This window comes from Rhinichthys klamathensis, unplaced genomic scaffold (assembly GCF_029890125.1).
Source record: "Rhinichthys klamathensis goyatoka isolate OS25496 unplaced genomic scaffold, OSU_Roscu_1.1 h1tg000020l_1, whole genome shotgun sequence".
In the NCBI taxonomy this organism is placed as follows: domain Eukaryota; kingdom Metazoa; phylum Chordata; class Actinopteri; order Cypriniformes; family Leuciscidae; genus Rhinichthys; species Rhinichthys klamathensis.
Genome location: NW_026606571.1, coordinates 3,325,024 through 3,347,137, shown reverse-complemented (window position 1 = coordinate 3,347,137; position 22,114 = coordinate 3,325,024). Strand labels below are relative to the sequence as shown.

The window sequence follows — 22,114 nt, the reverse complement described above, 5'->3', positions numbered from 1 at the left end:
CTTAACAAATTTTGAGGATAATACAAAAAATAAATAAAAAAATGCCATAGTGGTAAGAAAAAATTATTAATTTGAGATTTAAGAAAGAGATAATACTTGGCTAGCTGTGTATTTTCAAAAAATCTAAATCAACGTTGAAGCAAAGAACCGCTCGACACAAAGCGGAGGATGGTTGTTCCCGTGAAGTGCATTCAAATAGTTTAATGCACAGCTAGCCGTGGATTAACCCGCTTATACCATGGTCATTTGCCAGCATTTATTTACTTCAAAAACAGTGATGTTACAACCTCCATGCGGAGTAATATAATGTAGCAAATCAGTAGGGAAGATAATTTATTAATAAAAGTCACGGGGCAGCATTGACTACAAATTTCTGTGCTTCTGTTTCTGTGTGGACAGCACGATCTCCGATCTGTGTGCGAGTGACGTGTGTGTGTGTGTGTGTGTGTGTGTGTGTGCATTTCAATGAAAGCAGCGCAGTGATATAGAACAGTGATTAAACGGTTATATTGCACACCTCCTAGCCAATCAAGTATTCAGACAGACCATAGTATAATTCAGGATACATTCTCTAAAAAAAACCAACATAATATATTATGTAATTTTCCTTCTCAAATTGTTTTTGTATATAGAAGATGTATATATATTGTTACTGTAAAATGAGACTGTTTAAGAAAATGTGATTAAAGGTGCCCTAGAATGTTTTTTATTATTATTTTATAATGTTTCCTGGGTTACCCTTATAATGTTAGTATGTTTTTTAGATAAAAAATAATCATAATTTAGAAATAAATGGCATTTTTCCTAGCCTGCTTTTAGCCTCTGATTTGAACACTCTGTTTGAAGGGGCGTGTCTGCTGTGGGATTCAGTGTAACCGCGGCCACTGCTGTGATTGGCTGTGGGATTCAGTGTAACCGCGGCCACTGCTGTGATTGGCTGTGGGATTCAGTGTAACCGCGGCCACTGCTGTGATTGGCTGACATGCTTGCATATGAAATAGCAACGCATTACATGTGAAACTCTCTCCCGAATACTTTTACTACTGCTATTATACGTTTTTACTATAACAGCTATCGAGAATAACAAATCGTGAGATGTTTTTAAAGTATTTAGATCTATTCCCATCACATAAAATGTTGCCGTGATGAGCATTGAGCAGATGACGTGTTGATCGCGAGAATGAAGATCATTGCAAAGCAGTTTCTGCACTCTCTCTGCTTTCACCAATGCAAACACGATGATGTAAATACAGTAAGAGCTTCGTTGTGCAGTAACGTGCGTCATTGATTTCATAACGAGTTTGGCAAGTGTCCAGATAAACTCGCGCTGTGTGGAAAGATTGTTCTTTGATCGCTTTCTGTATATAATTTGTTCACAATTTAAATACGATTATTTTCATCCTACTAAAAGAAACGATGTGAAGCTGATATTTTAGTCACTGGCTTGACTTACTGATGCATAAACAGTATTGAATGATTTTGAGAGAAAGATTACCTGTCTGAACTTGAACAATTACACATCAGAAAGTGTTGCTTGGTAGCTCGATCCGAGGCCAGCTCTGTATTGGCCCAAGTTGAGGAAACAGTCGTCGGTGAAATGTTTGGAAATTTCCAGAGAAAATAAAATTAACCCATTGTTTTTTCAGAGGCTCAGATGAAGGAACTAAAAAATACTTTTGTGTTCATGTGTACATCCACACTGAGCAACTGCCATGCTTCGGCTGCGCAGTTCCGTCTGGCATTGAGGGCTGGCATTATGCAAATATTTGGAGGCGTACATATTAATGATCCCGACTATTGCGTCACAGTCGGTATTGTGTGGAGAACCGACCGTTTTTCAGGGGTGTTTTTCATAAACGTGAATTAAATGAGAACGCAAAAACAGTCCAGTTTGAGATTCACTCTATGTCATGTCCATGCACTGAACTCTTGTAATTTGACTATACCAAGGTAAATTCAATTTTGAATTATAGGTCACCTTTAATGTTCAAGAAAATTATCTTTTGCTGTGTAATTCACATACAGCACACATAAATAAACCTCACTGTTTTATAGAGCAATATGTATATGTATATATATTTTATATACACATATGTATACAGAAAATGTATGTAAATGTACATTTAATACTATGTAATTTCAATACTTGATACTTTTACTCATTTTATATGCAAAGCGTGTTTGCATAGAAGTCTTAAAGGCACTGTAGCAAAATATGATCTTTTTTTATCTCTGGGAAAATAAACTAGTAAAAATCGTGACCTTAACACATCACTGCTTTATAGATTAATACATAGTCAACAATAAAAGAGCCACATTCAGTGCACATTAAACAAAAACCCTTAATTAAAACCTATTATAAACACTTATATGCTCAAGGAATGGCAAGACAAATAGGATCAGTGTTGTAGAAATAAACTTTACAAAATCAATCCTGTGGTTGGTGAAAAGCACTGGGACCATATTAACTACACTCGCCATAGGCCACTCCAAACTAACCCATATGTTTTCTCATTTTAACTTAATTTCACGAGCTTTCAGTTTCAACTCATTTTCCTTCTAAATAAATTCAAAGTGGTAGAAAAAGTGGAAATGAATTTGCAAGTTGTACAACTTTAATTTTACTAAACGCTTTAAGCATTTTAGTAGATTAAAAGTTCATTACAGTATGCCTCATTCTGAAGCTTCATGAAAAGGAATGAATATGTATTCTTTTAGATGAGGTTTTCGAACATAAATCTAAATCCATAAATTGTGTGTAGGTTTGTGAGTGGCAGTAGAGATGGCACAGCACGGATATGGCAGCTGCAGCAGCAAGACTGGCGGAGCATTCTCCTGGACATGGCCACTAAATTACCTGGGTATGATAAACATTAATCACTGTTTAAAAGTATGGCTCAATTAACTGTGCATTAATGTTACTAACATTTGTTTTGTTTTCTAAACAATTGATCGTTAGCAACATAATTACTTGGGAGTGCGGCGAGGTCAATTGATTCTGAAAACACAGCAGCGACTGAGATACAACTCTAAAGCCAATTATAGAATCAACATCCAACTCCAACAAAGGATTCGTATTCAATCTAGAAAGCCGATTATCTTCTTAACTTAATAAATAATACAAAACAATAAGTAAACATATGCCATTGGATTTTTTTTATGCTCTTTTCTCTTTTATGAAGGTCCTATCAGTCTGTTGTAACATGAACATATTGAATCATTTGCATGTTAACTTGTTAATTTTGGCAGCTTTTGTCAAATTACCTTGGGGTCCAAAAGACAAAATTGAAATTATATATACAGTGTATATATATATATATATATATAAACCTACAACTTTCCGCTTAATTCCAGCTCTAAATGAAAATTTACCAGATTTTAATTTATTTTTTTAGAATTTCAATTTAACAAAAGTCATATTAAATTTCAATTTAACATTTTACTCAAATTGTTATGCTGTTAATATCATTTGTATACATTTTTTATAAATTAGAAAAATAGAAACATTTAGTTTGTCTTTCCGTATAGTTTGTCTCTCATTGCTTTGCCCTTTAAAAGTAGGCCAGCTGCAAAGCAAAGTTAGAAATGTCATTTCTAATTGTTTCTTTTAAAAACTTTTCTTCTTTTCTGTCTTTTTTAGCAAGTACAACCCTCCACCTTTAGAGGACAAAGTTACAAAACTGAAGGTGACTATGGTGGCCTGGGATTGCAATGACAACACAGTCATCACCGCTGCCAACAACTTGACATTGAAAGTGTGGAACTCTTACACGGGGAACCTTATTCATGTGTTGATGGTAAGAGTGTGAAGATCTCCCCAGAATGATTGTAAGGAGACAATATGTGAAGAATCATGTTGTCATCATGGTCCTTCACCCACAGGGCCACGAGGATGAGGTGTTTGTGTTGGAGCCACATCCATTTGATTCAAGAGTGCTTTTCTCTGCTGGTCACGACGGGAACGCCATTGTCTGGGATCTGGCAAGAGGAGTCAAAATACGCTCTTACTTCAACATGGTAAACCAACCACTTACACTCTCATTTCTTTTATCAGATCCTATCACCTTTGACCTAAGTAAATATGCAAATCTATTGATTTATTGATGTTTATTGTGTCTCACAGACTGTGTTTCTCTACTTTGATGTGTGTTTGTGTGTAGATCGAGGGTCAGGGCCACGGTGCGGTCTTTGACTGCAAGTGTTCTCCAGACGGGCAGCACTTTGCTTGCACTGACTCTCACGGTCACCTGCTTATCTTCGGCTTTGGCTCTAGCAGCAGATACGACAAGGTACTGAAAACCTATGTCTGTCTCTGACACTATGCTCAGAATAAAACAATATAGATTGAATAGTATCCAACATTGTTTCCACATGACTTCATCATGTTGCTTTTTTAGTTCAGTCTGTGATTTCATGTCAATTCTAGGTTTAGTAATTTTGTTATAAACTTGACATTTGTGTTGACACTTTTAAAAAAAATTCTATCTAGCTTTAAAATCATTTGTATTTCAGTTTTAGTAATTTTAGTAATTAAACTTATTAAAGTTTCCTGGGCAACACTTCTAATTTTTGTTTTGTTTATTTTTTTCCCATCTAATATTTTTTTTCCATCATTTTATAAATAAATAGTGTAATGTAAAGTATAAAAATAGATATTCATTGTGAGATTTGACAAAGATTATATGTAACAGTGTTGTTAAATTATTCTTTTTAAAGATTAACTTTAAAGCTGCAGTCCGTAGCTTTTTTTGGGGTTAAAAATGATCCAAAATACATTTTTGAAAAAATACATAACCAGCCAGTGTTCAAAACTATCTGCTTGCCTCAGCTCGATTCAAAACGTAAGCTTGTAATAATGTTTTTTAATTCCAGTGGTACTGGTGGATTTCCGCGGGAGATTCGAGCATGTCTTTGCGTCATTACGTCACATCTGTACACATAAAGAAGAGTCTCGGCTAGTATAAGCTATATTGCGTGTGAGGATGTTGGAGGAGGAGATTTATAGCCTTTTCTCACAGCACTTGATATAATTCAACTTATCAATTTGATGGCGGATCCAGAAAGGTTCAAACGACAATCACCAGTGACAACAGATTCACCCGCTGTAAAATGCAAAAGACTTCGTTCGGACTTCGGAGTGAAAAAAAGAGACTGCAACCGTACCCATGCGAAAACAAGGATACATATCGGAAGGACAAAATGTAGTCACGCAATGCTGACGTTGTTAACATTAACAATTTGAGAACAAAGTATAATTTGCGCGGTTTTACGTGATATGATAAGCGATTGTTAGATTTAATCAGCGCGTTTTGCTGCAATGTCAGAACCAGAACAAAAGTGGATGTTACTTACTTGTTCAGATGACATTTTCCGGTGAAAATTATTATGTTGTCATACTTCCAAAAAGAATAATCTGTGATTCTGAATGACAGTATCCAGACCGGCGCGGTGACAGACAGCTGCACACTCTCCTCAAACACTGTGTTCATCCGCGCTGTGCCGTGTCGAGGGTGTTGAAGTACAACTCACAGAAAGTTGATAATTCCGCGAATAGCTGCAATTGCAGATTTCGAACTATGATGGCGATTGGCGACAAAGAGGAAAAACTGCGGACAGCAGCTTTAACTGAGTGTAAGATGGTAATCTAAATGTAAAAATAGGGGAAATGAGCATGCACAATTAAATACCCAATATTGTCCAATACCGATATATATATAAAAAAATCTGTAATATCGGTCAGTAACTGATATGATGTCAATATACAGCCTCTGTCTGTTTGTCTTAAGCCCTGTTTGTTTTAATTTAGTTTTAGAGTTTGGAGTTTTTTTGTGATTGTTGCGGGCAAAAATCCTTGATTATGCGGCCCGTTTTCTTTAAAAATGCAATGCAATATGCGGGATATTTATGCAATTTTATGCGATGAAATTGCGGGAACTTGCAAAAACTGCGGTTTGATGAAAAAGAGAAAAAAAAGTGATTCCCCCAACACCCTGTTCTCACTAGGCTACTTTCTCATTACTTCCTATGATAAGCAAGCATACTACATCACAGAAAGTGCTGGGAATATTTAAGTTCTCATCTTGTTTTATTTCAGACCTTAATAAACACATTAAACTTCAAGTCCAACAAGTTCTGTAGCTTTACAAAAGGAATATGCTACAACTTCTTTAAAAATGAATAAATAAAATATAAAAAAATGAAGTGTGCTCCTGTTTTACAGCTTTTCGATGATGTTCACGTCGCGTAATTACGTCACTTCATAACGTTCCCATGGCAACAGGGAAATGGCTGCTCTTGCGTGAAGCAAACGCAACATTTTTCAACTTTCTGCTAAGATATGTGACTTTTTTGCAACGAAAATGTGAGGATTATGAAATCATGCAAGCCCTGCATATTTTGCACGGAAATCGGCAATTTACGCGGCGAAAGTGCAGCGTATTTGAAAAAATGTGGCCCCCGCATAAATATGCGGACTTTGGCTGATTATGCACTGAATCATGCGATCGCATAATCGCGTTTTTCTGGAGGGACTGCTATGTGTATTTACTCATAGAGTCTATTAATGTATATTAATGTATTTATTGATCTGTTCTTCAGATAGCAGATCAGATGTTCTTCCACACTGATTATCGGCCGCTGATCCGTGATGCCCATAACTTTGTGCTGGATGAACAGACCCAGCAAGCACCCCACCTCATGCCCCCACCGTTCCTGGTGGACGTAGACGGGAACCCTCACCCTCCACGCTACCAGAAACTGGTTCCCGGCAGAGAGAACTGCAGAGATGAACAGCTCATACCCCAGATGGGACTCACGTCATCAGGTAAGAAACGCAAACAGGCAGTTTCTCTTTGTTTCCTTTCTGTGTTTTTATTACTTGAAGTAATTTTTGGCCACTTGTTTATGCTCACAGCTTTCACAAACATACACCTACAATCTGTCACTGAACACTAAATAAGGTGCTCAAATGTCTCTGTATTTGTCTTTTTTCCTCAATTAGGGCTGAATCAGGTGGTTAGTCAGCAGGCTGCAGAAGGCTCAAGTCCTCTTGATAATATGATCCAGAGACTACAGCAAGAGCAGGACCAGAGACTGGGCTCTGACACCAGAGCTAATAGAGGTAATGCAGACTCTCAGTTTTTTAGCTTGTTTTTTGTAAAGCAGGGTTGACACAATACTAAATGTTTGCTACCACTCAATATCAATACCAGCCTGTATTTTTCACAGTCCACGACTTTACAAAAAATAGTGCCATACAAACCCCCCAGTTAGCAAGACAAAGTTAGTAGTTATTATACTGCAGCTTGTGTCAAAATGATTGATGGTGACCTTTGACCTTGCCCCTCCCCTTGCCCTTCCTGTTTCCGGGGTCATGTATTAACCTTTGACCTCCCCCTCCCGGTTTCCGGGGTTGATGGATTAACCTTTGACCTAGCCCTCCCCGTTTCCGGGATTGATGGATTAACCTTTGCCCTAATGAGCGTTCGATCATTTGGTTGACAGAAAGTTTTGACAGGATGTGTAGTAGGGAGGGGGTTTTATGACCACCAGATGGTATGTGAACTTTTGACCCCGACCATGTGTTTCCGGAGTTTATGGCTATGTGTTTATGTGTGTGTGTGTGTGTGTGTGTGTGTGTTCATGACGGGGCAATTTGCTTGGTGTGACTGAGAGGAATGGTGTGTGTGTGTGTGTGTGTGTGTGTGTGTGTGTGTGTTTATGACGGGGCAATTTGCTTGGTGTGACTGAGAGGAATGTTTTCAGGGAAAGTTTTTATTATATCAGGATAATGTTCACAGAACGCCGAAATTATGAACATGAAGAGGTCTGACACGGATTTTCAGCCGGCACTGCACCATCCATATTGCCTGCTGAGGAGAATGAAACAAAATGAGTTTAAAGAAATAGCATTGATGACAAATAAAAGCTTATAAAATAAAACTTCATTATATATTTTAAAGCAAAGTTTTAAAACAACTCTGGAAATTAATGAGGAGGTATTTATGCGTCTATCTGGTTAGTCACAGACTCTTAAACCTTTCTGATCAGATGAAATGTCACAAAAATGAGTTTAAAGAAATAGCATTGTGCTTGAATAAAGCACATAAATAGTGATTAATTTAATTACACATTTAAAGTAAGTTTTAACATGTGCTGAACTTAATTAGGTATCCTTTATGCGTCTGAATATTGTTGCGGATTCTTAAGTCTTTCTGAGCAGATGAAATATCCCAAACAGTTTTAAGAAATTAAAAGCACTGTGCTCGAATAAAACACATGAATTAGTTATTAAATGAAGTAAGATGTTGAATTGACTATAAGCATTTTAATCAAATACACCCCAATATACTGTCTTAAATAAAACAGTGAATAACAGTTCATTATTTGAAACAATATGTCGAATTGACTATAAGCATTTTAATCCATACATCAGTGGTATAGGGTCTTACGCAGTTTAATAAAACATATACAATTTTGAATAATAGGGGATATTATGTGAAATAAGATGTTAAATTATCATGTATTTTAATCTAATACAACACAATATAATACATCACAATATGCTGTTTTACATAAATAAATAAAATAGTGAATAATAGCTGATATTATATGAAATAAGGTTAAATTATCAAGTATTTTAATCTAATACACCACAAAATACTGGCTTACACAGATAAATAATAGTGATGAATAATAGTTATATAATATTAGTTATATAATAGTAATGAATTATAGTTCACATTATTATGGTTATATAATATATAATAAGAGGTTAAATTATCCACAATATATGGTTTTACAAAGTTAAATAAAACATAAAATAGTGAAAATAGTTTGTACTATTTGAAATAAGATGCTAATTATCAGGTATATAATCATTTTAATATAATACGCACAATATACTTTCTTATACACCGATAAATAAAATAGTGAATAATAGTTGATATTATATGAAATAAGATTCTAAATTATTACGTATTTTATTCTAATACACCACGAAATACTGCCTTACATAGATAAATCAAACATAAAATAGCGAATAGTTGATATTATATTAAATAAGTTGTTAAATTACCAAGTATGCACATTTTAATCTAATACAGGTTCCTAGGTTCCAATATTCTCTTGCATCTTCACTTCACTGACCACTATGTTGTCTGTTGTCTGCAATATACTGACTTACATAGATAAATAAAACATATAAATTTGTGAAACATATTATTTTAAACAAACTGTTAAATTACCAAGTATACAAACTTGAATCTAATACACACGAAATACGACCTTACACAGATAAATAAAACATATAATATATAGTGAATAAGAGTTCATATTATTTGAAATAAGATATTAAATTATAAAGTATAAGCATTTTAATCGAATGCACAACAATATACTGCCTTACACAGATAAATAAACATATAAAACAGTGTTTTTATACGAAATAAGATGACATTTTATTAAGTATTTAAAACTAGTTTTAAACGTATGTTGAAGTGTACCTACCATTGGTGAAATTAGGAGGTCTTTTTGGCTCTGGTTAAAATCACAGATCCTTGAATTTCTGAGGTGTTTGCTCTCCGTTTGCTAAATTGAAAATGAAGACCGCTTTCATCATGTCCGGGGCAATGGTCCGCCCCTTCCTCTCTGTGTAGCTGCTATCTTATGCTAGGTAATAGCATTAGAAGTTTGTTTCAGAAAACATCAAGCAATTAAAAGATAGTGCGGCCACCTGGTGTTTTACAATCAAAGACCACAACTGTCTCCAACAATAAAATCTTCTGATCTGTAGCATTCCTGTCTGGCGGGGAGACCCCAAAATGGGGCCATTTTGACACTTCACAGGCTGTAAGATCAATATAATTAGATGTTTATACCGGCGTCTTCAGGAAAAAGTCAAAACAAAATGGTCACAAAGTTACATATTATATAGCCTACTCTTATCCATTGATTGTGATGATAAGATAAATTGTCCTTATTTCTTGGGGAGTTGTCCCCATCCTGTTTTACTTGACACCTCACCCCTGAAGAGCAGGTTTATTTTTCTAACATTTAAACAACACCCTCTGACTTTATGAATAGACATAAATGACATCTTAATGATTTTTTTATAATTTTGTGCATTTATTTAAAGTATGCATGCGGGCCTACCATTCTGACACTAGTGATACCTTACTTCTTTGATAATATTAAAGGTTTTATGAAATATTATTTCTAATTTTTTCAGCACATGTAGTCAGAGTCACAGAAAATAATATTAGTGCAACAAATAAGGAGATTATGTTTTATTTATTTTGATCAGGTTTGTTAAAAGTATGCCTGAATGATGTTAGTTAATCTGCACTGATGATGCATTCCTTTGAATCTTAACTTTGAGTGCATCAGAATTAAATGGATGTAAAATTATTATCATGTCACATGTGACATTAACATGACAGAAAATACAGTAACACCAATGACATAACGAATCACCAATGCCACACATAAGACCATAATTAGATGAGACTAAATTGTTACATTTGGTATACAATCTAAATGAATAGCTTTGAATAAAGTTTATCTTTAAATGGTGATTTTACTTAACAGTATCTGCTCAAAAACTTTACAATTTTAATGCAAAACTGTGCTTTGTCGTCTTAGATCAAATTTATACAAAGATATGTAAGCAGTATTTTGTCCATCGACACACAACAGCAAGCAGTATTCCTGTTACCGTAACTGTTTAGTCTTTTCCACTATCAAAACATTTCAAATGGCTGCATCCGACAATATACGGCTTATTACGGTAATTTCAGGCTTTCCGCCAGCAAATGACGCCAGCTTTCTGGCAGAGCGGGGTCGCGGAAGGATTTGAATGTTGAACAGAGAGATACGGAGCGCAACAGGACAGGGTGTTTTGGACAGCGTAAATAATAAAAGAAAGAACGAACAAAAACGTAGCGATTCGAGTGGTAGACAACAGGTGAGGTGTTTGGGATGATTTTTGATGAAACTTGGGAGGTGGATGGCCGAATACTCTTTCAAGTATCTTAGCATGCGGTGTATGTAAAGTTATGTATACGTGGGCTATTTGTATATGAGGGCGCTGCGTATGAAAAAAGTATCCTAAATGAAAACTATGCAACTCCATGTCACACACAAAAATACTTGTATATGTGCATTATAGTTAATTTTCAACTTAAACATGTTAGTTTTATTTATTACGATTTTTTCTCAATAAAATCAATAATTTATTCAAGTGTCTATCATTTGTCTATTTAAATTAAAAAAATTATACATTTACAAACACACCACACACTAATGGTCAATAACAGTAATTTATTGAAAGTCATCTTTTTCTGAAAAGATAATTCCTAGCACTTGAAGATAGCACAATGGTTTATAATTTTACAGCCAAAACAAAATATGTGAAAATCACCCTATTTTAGTTCTTCATGTTCTAAAGGGTTAATTTGTAACTTTTAGAAAATAGCAGCACATTTTCAGAGACGGGATGTGTCTCTGTGGTCCATGAGACATCATAGGTAAAGTTTGTCTGGAGTTAATATTTAATTGTACACGTCTTAAGAACTTCAGGGTCAATGGGGCTCCTGAGAATAATGTCCCTTAAAACCAAAGAGTAAGCTAAAAGACACTAGTTTTCCAATGTTACCTATACCAAAATCAAATACTGTATAGAATTTGTATTATGCTTTTTCATAGGATAATCTTGCTTTACATTTATAATAAAAATGTAAAAGCATTTCTTTATATTTGCAGTGTTCTGACACAATGTCATTCATTGATACTTTTTGCTTTTATAAAATTTACATTTCTTATGTCTACAAAGGTTCAAAGTAAAAATATGATAAATATGAATCTATGTGAGGTCTCAACCACAAACGCAAAACATTGTGTTGGGTAATCCAGACATAGCTTTACTAAAAGAAAATATTATGGAAGTCATTTTCAAAACTGTAATTACGCCATATTTATTAATATAATGGCTTCATGTTCATTTATAGTTTTTATTTGTTTGTTATTAACTAATACCTTTTTGTTTTTAACCAACACTTATACATCCAGCACGCAATTAAAGAGATGTATGAGCTAAGGATGTTCTCTGACCCAAATAAACAGGAGTGTTCACAATCTACAGTACAATATACAGTTAGATATTCTCCCACTATAAACTACTGTATGTGTGTAAATAGTTGTGCTTGAAGCTTTGGTGGTATTTTTTACACATGCAAAGTACCACACATTTGTAAAGCCTATAGGACTAACTTTAAAACATAATCTTTATAGAGGAATCACATGTGTCCAAAACACACATGTGAGATTCATAAGACCAAATCACTATGAAAAGAGGGCTGGAAAAGCACCGGTTATAATAAATGCACAAAAGTGTTTTTGTTTTATTAGGTGAAGACTTTTCTTTGAGAGCGGTGTGGCTAAAGTGGTTTCGGACTGGTTGTCTTCAAGAAGCCATAAATAACTATGTCTTGCATAAACAACTAGTCCTGCATGTCACCCGAGAGAATTCAGTCGAAAATTATTTACGATACGGTTCAGTTTATTTAAAAATAATTTTAATTTAACACCGATGTATTAGCTTTCTCATTAAACACATTGCATTACGTTAAACTGACTTGAAACAGTTGCGTTTAACTCAATATTGTCATGTTGAAAGAACATGCTTCAGTTAAGTAGACCATAAAATAACATTTGATGCTTGTTCAGTTTACTTACGTATATGCTAAATGGAGTCAACCATTTTTCTTAATCCATAGGTGTTGTGATTACATAAATTAGTTTAGTTGTGTTAAAATAGTAATATAGAAAACTAGGTACAGGATTTCCCCTTCCCATCATGCTGGATAGGGGTGTACATTTTGAAGATAAAAAATTGGCGACTTGTTAATGCCCTTTTATGTTTATATTTAAAAGAGTTTCTGATATGTTAGTGTTTTACCATCGTGGTAAAGTGTAGACCATGTGTTTGGAAAGAAGACGTGCTAACAATAATTAAAGTGATTTCAATAATTATAAAACAGCTACTTTGGGCAAGCATTGTCTGTGACAAAACCATAGCAAATGCCTAACAATAAGTAAATAATTTGTAAAAGGTTATCTTATTAGATATATTAGTAAAGGCTGTTGAACATAATCGCTAAATAAACTAAACAATTGGATTATTTATTTTAATTTTGTTTGAAATTAATTTTAGGATAATTGAACTGTTTTGGACAAAATTAAGAATGTTAACCTGATTCAACTAAATGGCATTGAATGTATCTTATGTAATAAACTTAAGTTTACCGAAATAAACAATGTTAATTAAATGCAACATTACCCAGTTACGTAGAACCTGTTAATCCGCCATATATTGTCCAACAAAATTTGATTAAACATTACAAGGTCAAAACATATGCCCTGGGTGAATTGTTCGCAATAGATGCATGCATTTAGATAGCTAGGATGCAGTGAAACAACACGTGAAACGTGATTGTTGCATAAAGATTATGCTTACATTTGATCCATAACCTTTACAAGGACTGGTAACGTTACCCCTCAAATGTGTTTGCATTACAATAATGTGGTACAGGTACTCTGACAAACCTGTCAGAATCTATTTACATTTTGTAAATGTTTACTATAATTTATGTAAGGATCTGGGGTGTTTTGTTTATGTCAACTTAAACTATTTGTATTATTGATGGTTTTTATTTTTTTTTTGCATAAAGAACTGCTTCTTCAACTCTTGGACGTTAAACACCACGGGTGTGATCATTTGAATTGTAGATTTGTCAAAAGAAAAATTATCTGTATTTTAGATGGTGTATTTTAGATCTGTATTTTAACGTGTCAGACGTATTTGCAGCATTATTCACATGCTTAATTGTGTATTAACTCAAATTTAACAGACTGCTATTTGTAGAAATAAGAAAATTGTATTTATAAAACAAAAAAAGTATTGTTAGAGCATTGTATCAAAACACAACAGGTATGAATATATGTTTGGATATAACTTTTTATTCTAACTTTAAAGCTAGATTAGCCTTTAAAAAGTGTAATACAAACATACAGTATTTGCTTTTAGGGGATATTTGGAAAACTACCTTACATATGTGGCGTTTTCACCAATTGACCATGCTTGTGTGTTGCACTGTTTGGAGTATTGCGTCACCTATTTCTTAAAAACACTGTAAGTCAGACATATGTATTATATTTTTTACGTTATGTTTGCTAGGACATGAATTGAGATTGAGCCTTTGTAGAAATAAGAGAAAGTACATTTTATAAAAGAAAAAGTATCAAGACATGCCGGAAAGACGATGATTTAAAATAAATATGATTTGCTTAGTCTTAAACAAACTCATATAGAAGGACTGTAAGTGGCTTTTCTGTATTCATTTAAATGGTTCATGTGGTATTTACTTTTTAGCAAGTGGACCTCTAGAATTTACTTTTGAGCCATTGTATCTGCAGTTTTTACCAGAGTGTGGAACTTTAACAGTCTCAAACTTAAATGAACATGCATTAGTCCTAACTGCACTGGACATAACATCTCTCAGTGCAATAGTCAGATGTGCCGTATAGTTTAAAACAGCATGCGCTTACTTTTCGTGTTAATACTTTGTGTGATTCCACAACATAGATAGATGGAAGGTTGCACTAAACAAAGTATCAATTTAGTCAAAGATTCTCAAACAGAAAGACTATCGCTTAAATTCTTAATTGTCATTTATTTCTATAACCCCTGAGTGTTGACCGCTCTCAAAGAAAAGTCTTCACCTAATAAAACAAAAACACTTTTGTGCATTTATTATAACCGGTGCTTTTCCAGCCCTCTTTTCATAGTGATTTGGTCTTATGAATCTCACATGTGTGTTTTGGACACATGTGATTCCTCTATAAAGATTATGTTTTAAAGTTAGTCCTATAGGCTTTACAAATGTGTGGTACTTTGCATGTGTAAAAAATACCACCAAAGCTTCAAGCACAACTATTTACACACATACAGTAGTTTATAGTGGGAGAATATCTAACTGTATATTGTACTGTAGATTGTGAACACTCCTGTTTATTTGGGTCAGAGAACATCCTTAGCTCATACATCTCTTTAATTGCGTGCTGGATGTATAAGTGTTGGTTAAAAACAAAAAGGTATTAGTTAATAACAAACAAATAAAAACTATAAATGAACATGAAGCCATTATATTAATAAATATGGCGTAATTACAGTTTTGAAAATGACTTCCATAATATTTTCTTTTAGTAAAGCTATGTCTGGATTACCCAACACAATGTTTTGCGTTTGTGGTTGAGACCTCACATAGATTCATATTTATCATATTTTTACTTTGAACCTTTGTAGACATAAGAAATGTAAATTTTATAAAAGCAAAAAGTATCAATGAATGACATTGTGTCAGAACACTGCAAATATAAAGAAATGCTTTTACATTTTTATTATAAATGTAAAGCAAGATTATCCTATGAAAAAGCATAATACAAATTCTATACAGTATTTGATTTTGGTATAGGTAACATTGGAAAACTAGTGTCTTTTAGCTTACTCTTTGGTTTTAAGGGACATTATTCTCAGGAGCCCCATTGACCCTGAAGTTCTTAAGACGTGTACAATTAAATATTAACTCCAGACAAACTTTACCTATGATGTCTCATGGACCACAGAGACACATCCCGTCTCTGAAAATGTGCTGCTATTTTCTAAAAGTTACAAATTAACCCTTTAGAACATGAAGAACTAAAATAGGGTGATTTTCACATATTTTGTTTTGGCTGTAAAATTATAAACCATTGTGCTATCTTCAAGTGCTAGGAATTATCTTTTCAGAAAAAGATGACTTTCAATAAATTACTGTTATTGACCATTAGTGTGTGGTGTGTTTGTAAATGTATAATTTTTTTAATTTAAATAGACAAATGATAGACACTTGAATAAATTATTGATTTTATTGAGAAAAAATCGTAATAAATAAAACTAACATGTTTAAGTTGAAAATTAACTATAATGCACATATACAAGTATTTTTGTGTGTGACATGGAGTTGCATAGTTTTCATTTAGGATACTTTTTTCATACGCAGCGCCCTCATATACAAATAGCCCACGTATACATAACTTTACATACACCGCATGCTAAGATACTTGAAAGAGTATTCGGCCATCCACCTCCCAAGTTTCATCAAAAATCATCCCAAACACCTCACCTGTTGTCTACCACTCGAATCGCTACGTTTTTGTTCGTTCTTTCTTTTATTATTTACGCTGTCCAAAACACCCTGTCCTGTTGCGCTCCGTATCTCTCTGTTCAACATTCAAATCCTTCCGCGACCCCGCTCTGCCAGAAAGCTGGCGTCATTTGCTGGCGGAAAGCCTGAAATTACCGTAATAAGCCGTATATTGTCGGATGCAGCCATTTGAAATGTTTTGATAGTGGAAAAGACTAAACAGTTACGGTAACAGGAATACTGCTTGCTGTTGTGTGTCGATGGACAAAATACTGCTTACATATCTTTGTATAAATTTGATCTAAGACGACAAAGCACAGTTTTGCATTAAAATTGTAAAGTTTTTGAGCAGATACTGTTAAGTAAAATCACCATTTAAAGATAAACTTTATTCAAAGCTATTCATTTAGATTGTATACCAAATGTAACAATTTAGTCTCATCTAATTATGGTCTTATGTGTGGCATTGGTGATTCGTTATGTCATTGGTGTTACTGTATTTTCTGTCATGTTAATGTCACATGTGACATGATAATAATTTTACATCCATTTAATTCTGATGCACTCAAAGTTAAGATTCAAAGGAATGCATCATCAGTGCAGATTAACTAACATCATTCAGGCATACTTTTAACAAACCTGATCAAAATAAATAAAACATAATCTCCTTATTTGTTGCACTAATATTATTTTCTGTGACTCTGACTACATGTGCTGAAAAAATTAGAAATAATATTTCATAAAACCTTTAATATTATCAAAGAAGTAAGGTATCACTAGTGTCAGAATGGTAGGCCCGCATGCATACTTTAAATAAATGCACAAAATTATAAAAAAATCATTAAGATGTCATTTATGTCTATTCATAAAGTCAGAGGGTGTTGTTTAAATGTTAGAAAAATAAACCTGCTCTTCAGGGGTGAGGTGTCAAGTAAAACAGGATGGGGACAACTCCCCAAGAAATAAGGACAATTTATCTTATCATCACAATCAATGGATAAGAGTAGGCTATATAATATGTAACTTTGTGACCATTTTGTTTTGACTTTTTCCTGAAGACGCCGGTATAAACATCTAATTATATTGATCTTACAGCCTGTGAAGTGTCAAAATGGCCCCATTTTGGGGTCTCCCCGCCAGACAGGAATGCTACAGATCAGCAGATTTTATTGTTGGAGACAGTTGTGGTCTTTGATTGTAAAACACCAGGTGGCCGCACTATCTTTTAATTGCTTGATGTTTTCTGAAACAAACTCCTAATGCTATTACCTAGCATAAGATAGCAGCTACACAGAGAGGAAGGGGCGGACCATTGCCCCGGACATGATGAAAGCGGTCTTCATTTTCAATTTAGCAAACGGAGAGCAAACACCTCAGAAATTCAAGGATCTGTGATTTTAACCAGAGCCAAAAAGACCTCCTAATTTCACCAATGGTAGGTACACTTCAACATACGTTTAAAACTAGTTTTAAATACTTAATAAAATGTCATCTTATTTCGTATAAAAACACTGTTTTATATGTTTATTTATCTGTGTAAGGCAGTATATTGTTGTGCATTCGATTAAAATGCTTATACTTTATAATTTAATATCTTATTTCAAATAATATGAACTCTTATTCACTATATATTATATGTTTTATTTATCTGTGTAAGGTCGTATTTCGTGTGTATTAGATTCAAGTTTGTATACTTGGTAATTTAACAGTTTGTTTAAAATAATATGTTTCACAAATTTATATGTTTTATTTATCTATGTAAGTCAGTATATTGCAGACAACAGACAACATAGTGGTCAGTGAAGTGAAGATGCAAGAGAATATTGGAACCTAGGAACCTGTATTAGATTAAAATGTGCATACTTGGTAATTTAACAACTTATTTAATATAATATCAACTATTCGCTATTTTATGTTTGATTTATCTATGTAAGGCAGTATTTCGTGGTGTATTAGAATAAAATACGTAATAATTTAGAATCTTATTTCATATAATATCAACTATTATTCACTATTTTATTTATCGGTGTATAAGAAAGTATATTGTGCGTATTATATTAAAATGATTATATACCTGATAATTAGCATCTTATTTCAAATAGTACAAACTATTTTCACTATTTTATGTTTTATTTAACTTTGTAAAACCATATATTGTGGATAATTTAACCTCTTATTATATATTATATAACCATAATAATGTGAACTATAATTCATTACTATTATATAACTAATATTATATAACTATTATTCATCACTATTATTTATCTGTGTAAGCCAGTATTTTGTGGTGTATTAGATTAAAATACTTGATAATTTAACCTTATTTCATATAATATCAGCTATTATTCACTATTTTATTTATTTATGTAAAACAGCATATTGTGATGTATTATATTGTGTTGTATTAGATTAAAATACATGATAATTTAACATCTTATTTCACATAATATCCCCTATTATTCAAAATTGTATATGTTTTATTAAACTGCGTAAGACCCTATACCACTGATGTATGGATTAAAATGCTTATAGTCAATTCGACATATTGTTTCAAATAATGAACTGTTATTCACTGTTTTATTTAAGACAGTATATTGGGGTGTATTTGATTAAAATGCTTATAGTCAATTCGACATATTGTTTCAAATAATGAACTGTTATTCACTGTTTTATTTAAGACAGTATATTGGGGTGTATTTGATTAAAATGCTTATAGTCAATTCAACATCTTACTTCATTTAATAACTAATTCATGTGTTTTATTCGAGCACAGTGCTTTTAATTTCTTAAAACTGTTTGGGATATTTCATCTGCTCAGAAAGACTTAAGAATCCGCAACAATATTCAGACGCATAAAGGATACCTAATTAAGTTCAGCACATGTTAAAACTTACTTTAAATGTGTAATTAAATTAATCACTATTTATGTGCTTTATTCAAGCACAATGCTATTTCTTTAAACTCATTTTTGTGACATTTCATCTGATCAGAAAGGTTTAAGAGTCTGTGACTAACCAGATAGACGCATAAATACCTCCTCATTAATTTCCAGAGTTGTTTTAAAACTTTGCTTTAAAATATATAATGAAGTTTTATTTTATAAGCTTTTATTTGTCATCAATGCTATTTCTTTAAACTCATTTTGTTTCATTCTCCTCAGCAGGCAATATGGATGGTGCAGTGCCGGCTGAAAATCCGTGTCAGACCTCTTCATGTTCATAATTTCGGCGTTCTGTGAACATTATCCTGATATAATAAAAACTTTCCCTGAAAACATTCCTCTCAGTCACACCAAGCAAATTGCCCCGTCATAAACACACACACACACACACACACACACCATTCCTCTCAGTCACACCAAGCAAATTGCCCCGTCATGAACACACACACACACACACACATAAACACATAGCCATAAACTCCGGAAACACATGGTCGGGGTCAAAAGTTCACATACCATCTGGTGGTCATAAAACCCCCTCCCTACTACACATCCTGTCAAAACTTTCTGTCAACCAAATGATCGAACGCTCATCAGGGCAAAGGTTAATCCATCAATCCCGGAAACGGGAAGGGCTAGGTCAAAGGTTAATCCATCAACCCCGGAAAACGGGAGGGGGAGGTCAAAGGTTAATCCATGACCCCGGAAACAGGAAGGGCAAGGGGAGGGGCAAGGTCAAAGGTCACCATCAATCATTTTGACACAAGCTGCAGTATAATAACTACTAAAGTTATCACTACTGTAAAGTATAAAAATGTCATAAGATGATCTCTTTAAACTGGTGGGTGGTGATTGTTATTCTGTTGACAGCAGTAATGCTGATGCATGTTGCATGTCTATTTGTGTGTAGGATCTGTCAGTTCTCCCACAGAAGTCTCCTCTCCACCTAACGTGGGTTTGAGACGGAGTGGACAGATCGAAGGTGTTCGGCAGATGCACAGTAACGCTCCGCGCAGTGAGATCGCTACCGAGAGAGACCTGGTGGCGTGGAGTCGACGGGTCCTCGTTCCTGAACTATCACCAGCCATAGCTTGGTAAAACCCACACAGAAATACAGTGAGGTCCAAAAGTCTGATACCACACTGCAAATCAGGCTTTTAAAACCTGGAAGAAAAAACAAACAAACCTTATGATGTTTAATGAAGTTGAAACTCATATATCTGTTCTTTGTAAAATTTTGATGGACATCTCCTACTCAAACAAGACCTTCTCATTTCTTTCTTTCTATTGTTTCTTGCAATATAATACCGTTTGTTCCAGTTAGACATAGATGAGGTATTTGTGACACTTCTGTGTGTCTGTTTACGAATGTAGTAAGCAGGAAAACTGGCGTACAGCTAAAGGGGAGGAGGAAATCAACACCTACAGATCTGAGAGGAGGAGGCGCAGCTTACACAGCCAGTACCACAGAGAAAACCGGGTAAATCATCATATCTGATCATCAAATGTAGATAAACTAGTCTTCCTCACTAATTGATTAGTCAGAGGCTGGATAAATATACTGTGTGTGTGCAGCATCATAAACCGCCAAACCTTTATATCAATACAAATGTGTCTTGATGACATGTTGCTAAAGCCATTTTTGCTGTTTAACATGCAATTTAAATTCAGTATGTGTACTGAAGTTTGTGTTTCTCATACCAGCATGCTATTGAAAATGCTGTGGAGGAGGGGCGCCGTCACCAGGGTAACCAGCATAACTACCATACACGATTGGCTGTGGAGGAAACGAGTCGTCAGAGTGAACCCAACGAGGAAGAACACAGTGCCTCTGAGGTACTGTCAAAACATGCAGTGTCCCTTTAAGGAATAGTAAATTCAATAGTAAAGTTACCACCCATAATAATGTTTGGGGTCAGTATGATTTTTTTAAAATGTTTTTGAAGGAATTCTCTTATTCTCACCAAGGCTGCATTTATTTGATCAAAAACAGTAAAAAAAAAACAATAATATCGTGAATGCAGCAAGCAGGACGAGGTTGAGAGCCGTGAGAGCGGTGTGATTTATCTTCTAGGCCGTGACGTGATTGCTAATGAGCTTCACCTGCACGCAACAGTGAAGTTTAAAAATGTTAACGTTTTTTATTTCAATATATTTTAAAGTGTAATTTATTCCTGATCAGCAGCCATTACTCCAGTCTTCATTGTCACATAATCCTGTTGAAAACACTTGTGCTGCTTAATATTTTGTGAAAACCTTGATACTTTTTTTTCAAGATTATTTGATGAATAAAAGTTCAAAAGAAACAGCATATATTTGAAATATAAATCTTTTGTAAAAATATAAAAGTCTTTACTGTCACTTTTGATCCATTTAATGCATCCTTGCTGAATAAAAGTATTAATATATTTTAGAAAAGAAATCTTAATGACCCCGATCTTTTGAACTTTTGTGGACGATTTAAGAGAGGAACAGAATATTCAATTAGTGAAAAAATATTATTTATATGTGACTTTCAATAGCAATTGAATCATGAAAAGTGGTTACTGTATGACAGGTGGTTGAAAACTAAAAGGGCCTGGTGACAGATCGAAAAGGAAAGTAATTTCAGAGGCGGTGCAAGTTATTACCTTTTGTTAAAAGACTGCCATAAGATTGCCATATATTAATCATTCACTATACTGGAATGTGTGTTAAGCAAGTACGTTGGGTCAATTTTGAGTTCATGTTGACATTTAAAACTGAAATTGTTTCATTTATTGTGGGGATTGTCTTTTTTTAATTGCTGCTGTGTCTGAAATGTTATTCCATCTGTTGTGTTAAAATCCCTGTTAGAAGTGTGAGTGGTCCATTTGTAGTGTTAGTGTAGCATCCATAGCAGGTTTCTCAATCTAGAACGAGTATTTCAGATTCATACTGTCAACTGCAG

The 22,114-nt window shown here is 34.1% G+C and overlaps 1 protein-coding gene across 3 annotated transcripts in view; it reads left to right on the top strand.

Moving 5' to 3' along the window:
• The window catches only part of phip (pleckstrin homology domain interacting protein), a 51,121-nt gene that overhangs the window by 14,460 nt on the left and 14,547 nt on the right, over positions 1 to 22,114 (top strand). For all 3 annotated transcript variants that reach the window (XM_056239738.1, XM_056239737.1, XM_056239735.1), the window contains exons 13-21: positions 2,763 to 2,861; positions 3,641 to 3,797; positions 3,883 to 4,017; positions 4,161 to 4,289; positions 6,598 to 6,823; positions 7,001 to 7,120; positions 20,096 to 20,279; positions 20,560 to 20,665; positions 20,890 to 21,021. In XM_056239738.1, the coding sequence (XP_056095713.1) occupies positions 2,763 to 2,861; positions 3,641 to 3,797; positions 3,883 to 4,017; positions 4,161 to 4,289; positions 6,598 to 6,823; positions 7,001 to 7,120; positions 20,096 to 20,279; positions 20,560 to 20,665; positions 20,890 to 21,021 (1,288 nt within the window). The remainder of the gene's footprint in view (positions 1 to 2,762; positions 2,862 to 3,640; positions 3,798 to 3,882; positions 4,018 to 4,160; positions 4,290 to 6,597; positions 6,824 to 7,000; positions 7,121 to 20,095; positions 20,280 to 20,559; positions 20,666 to 20,889; positions 21,022 to 22,114) is intronic.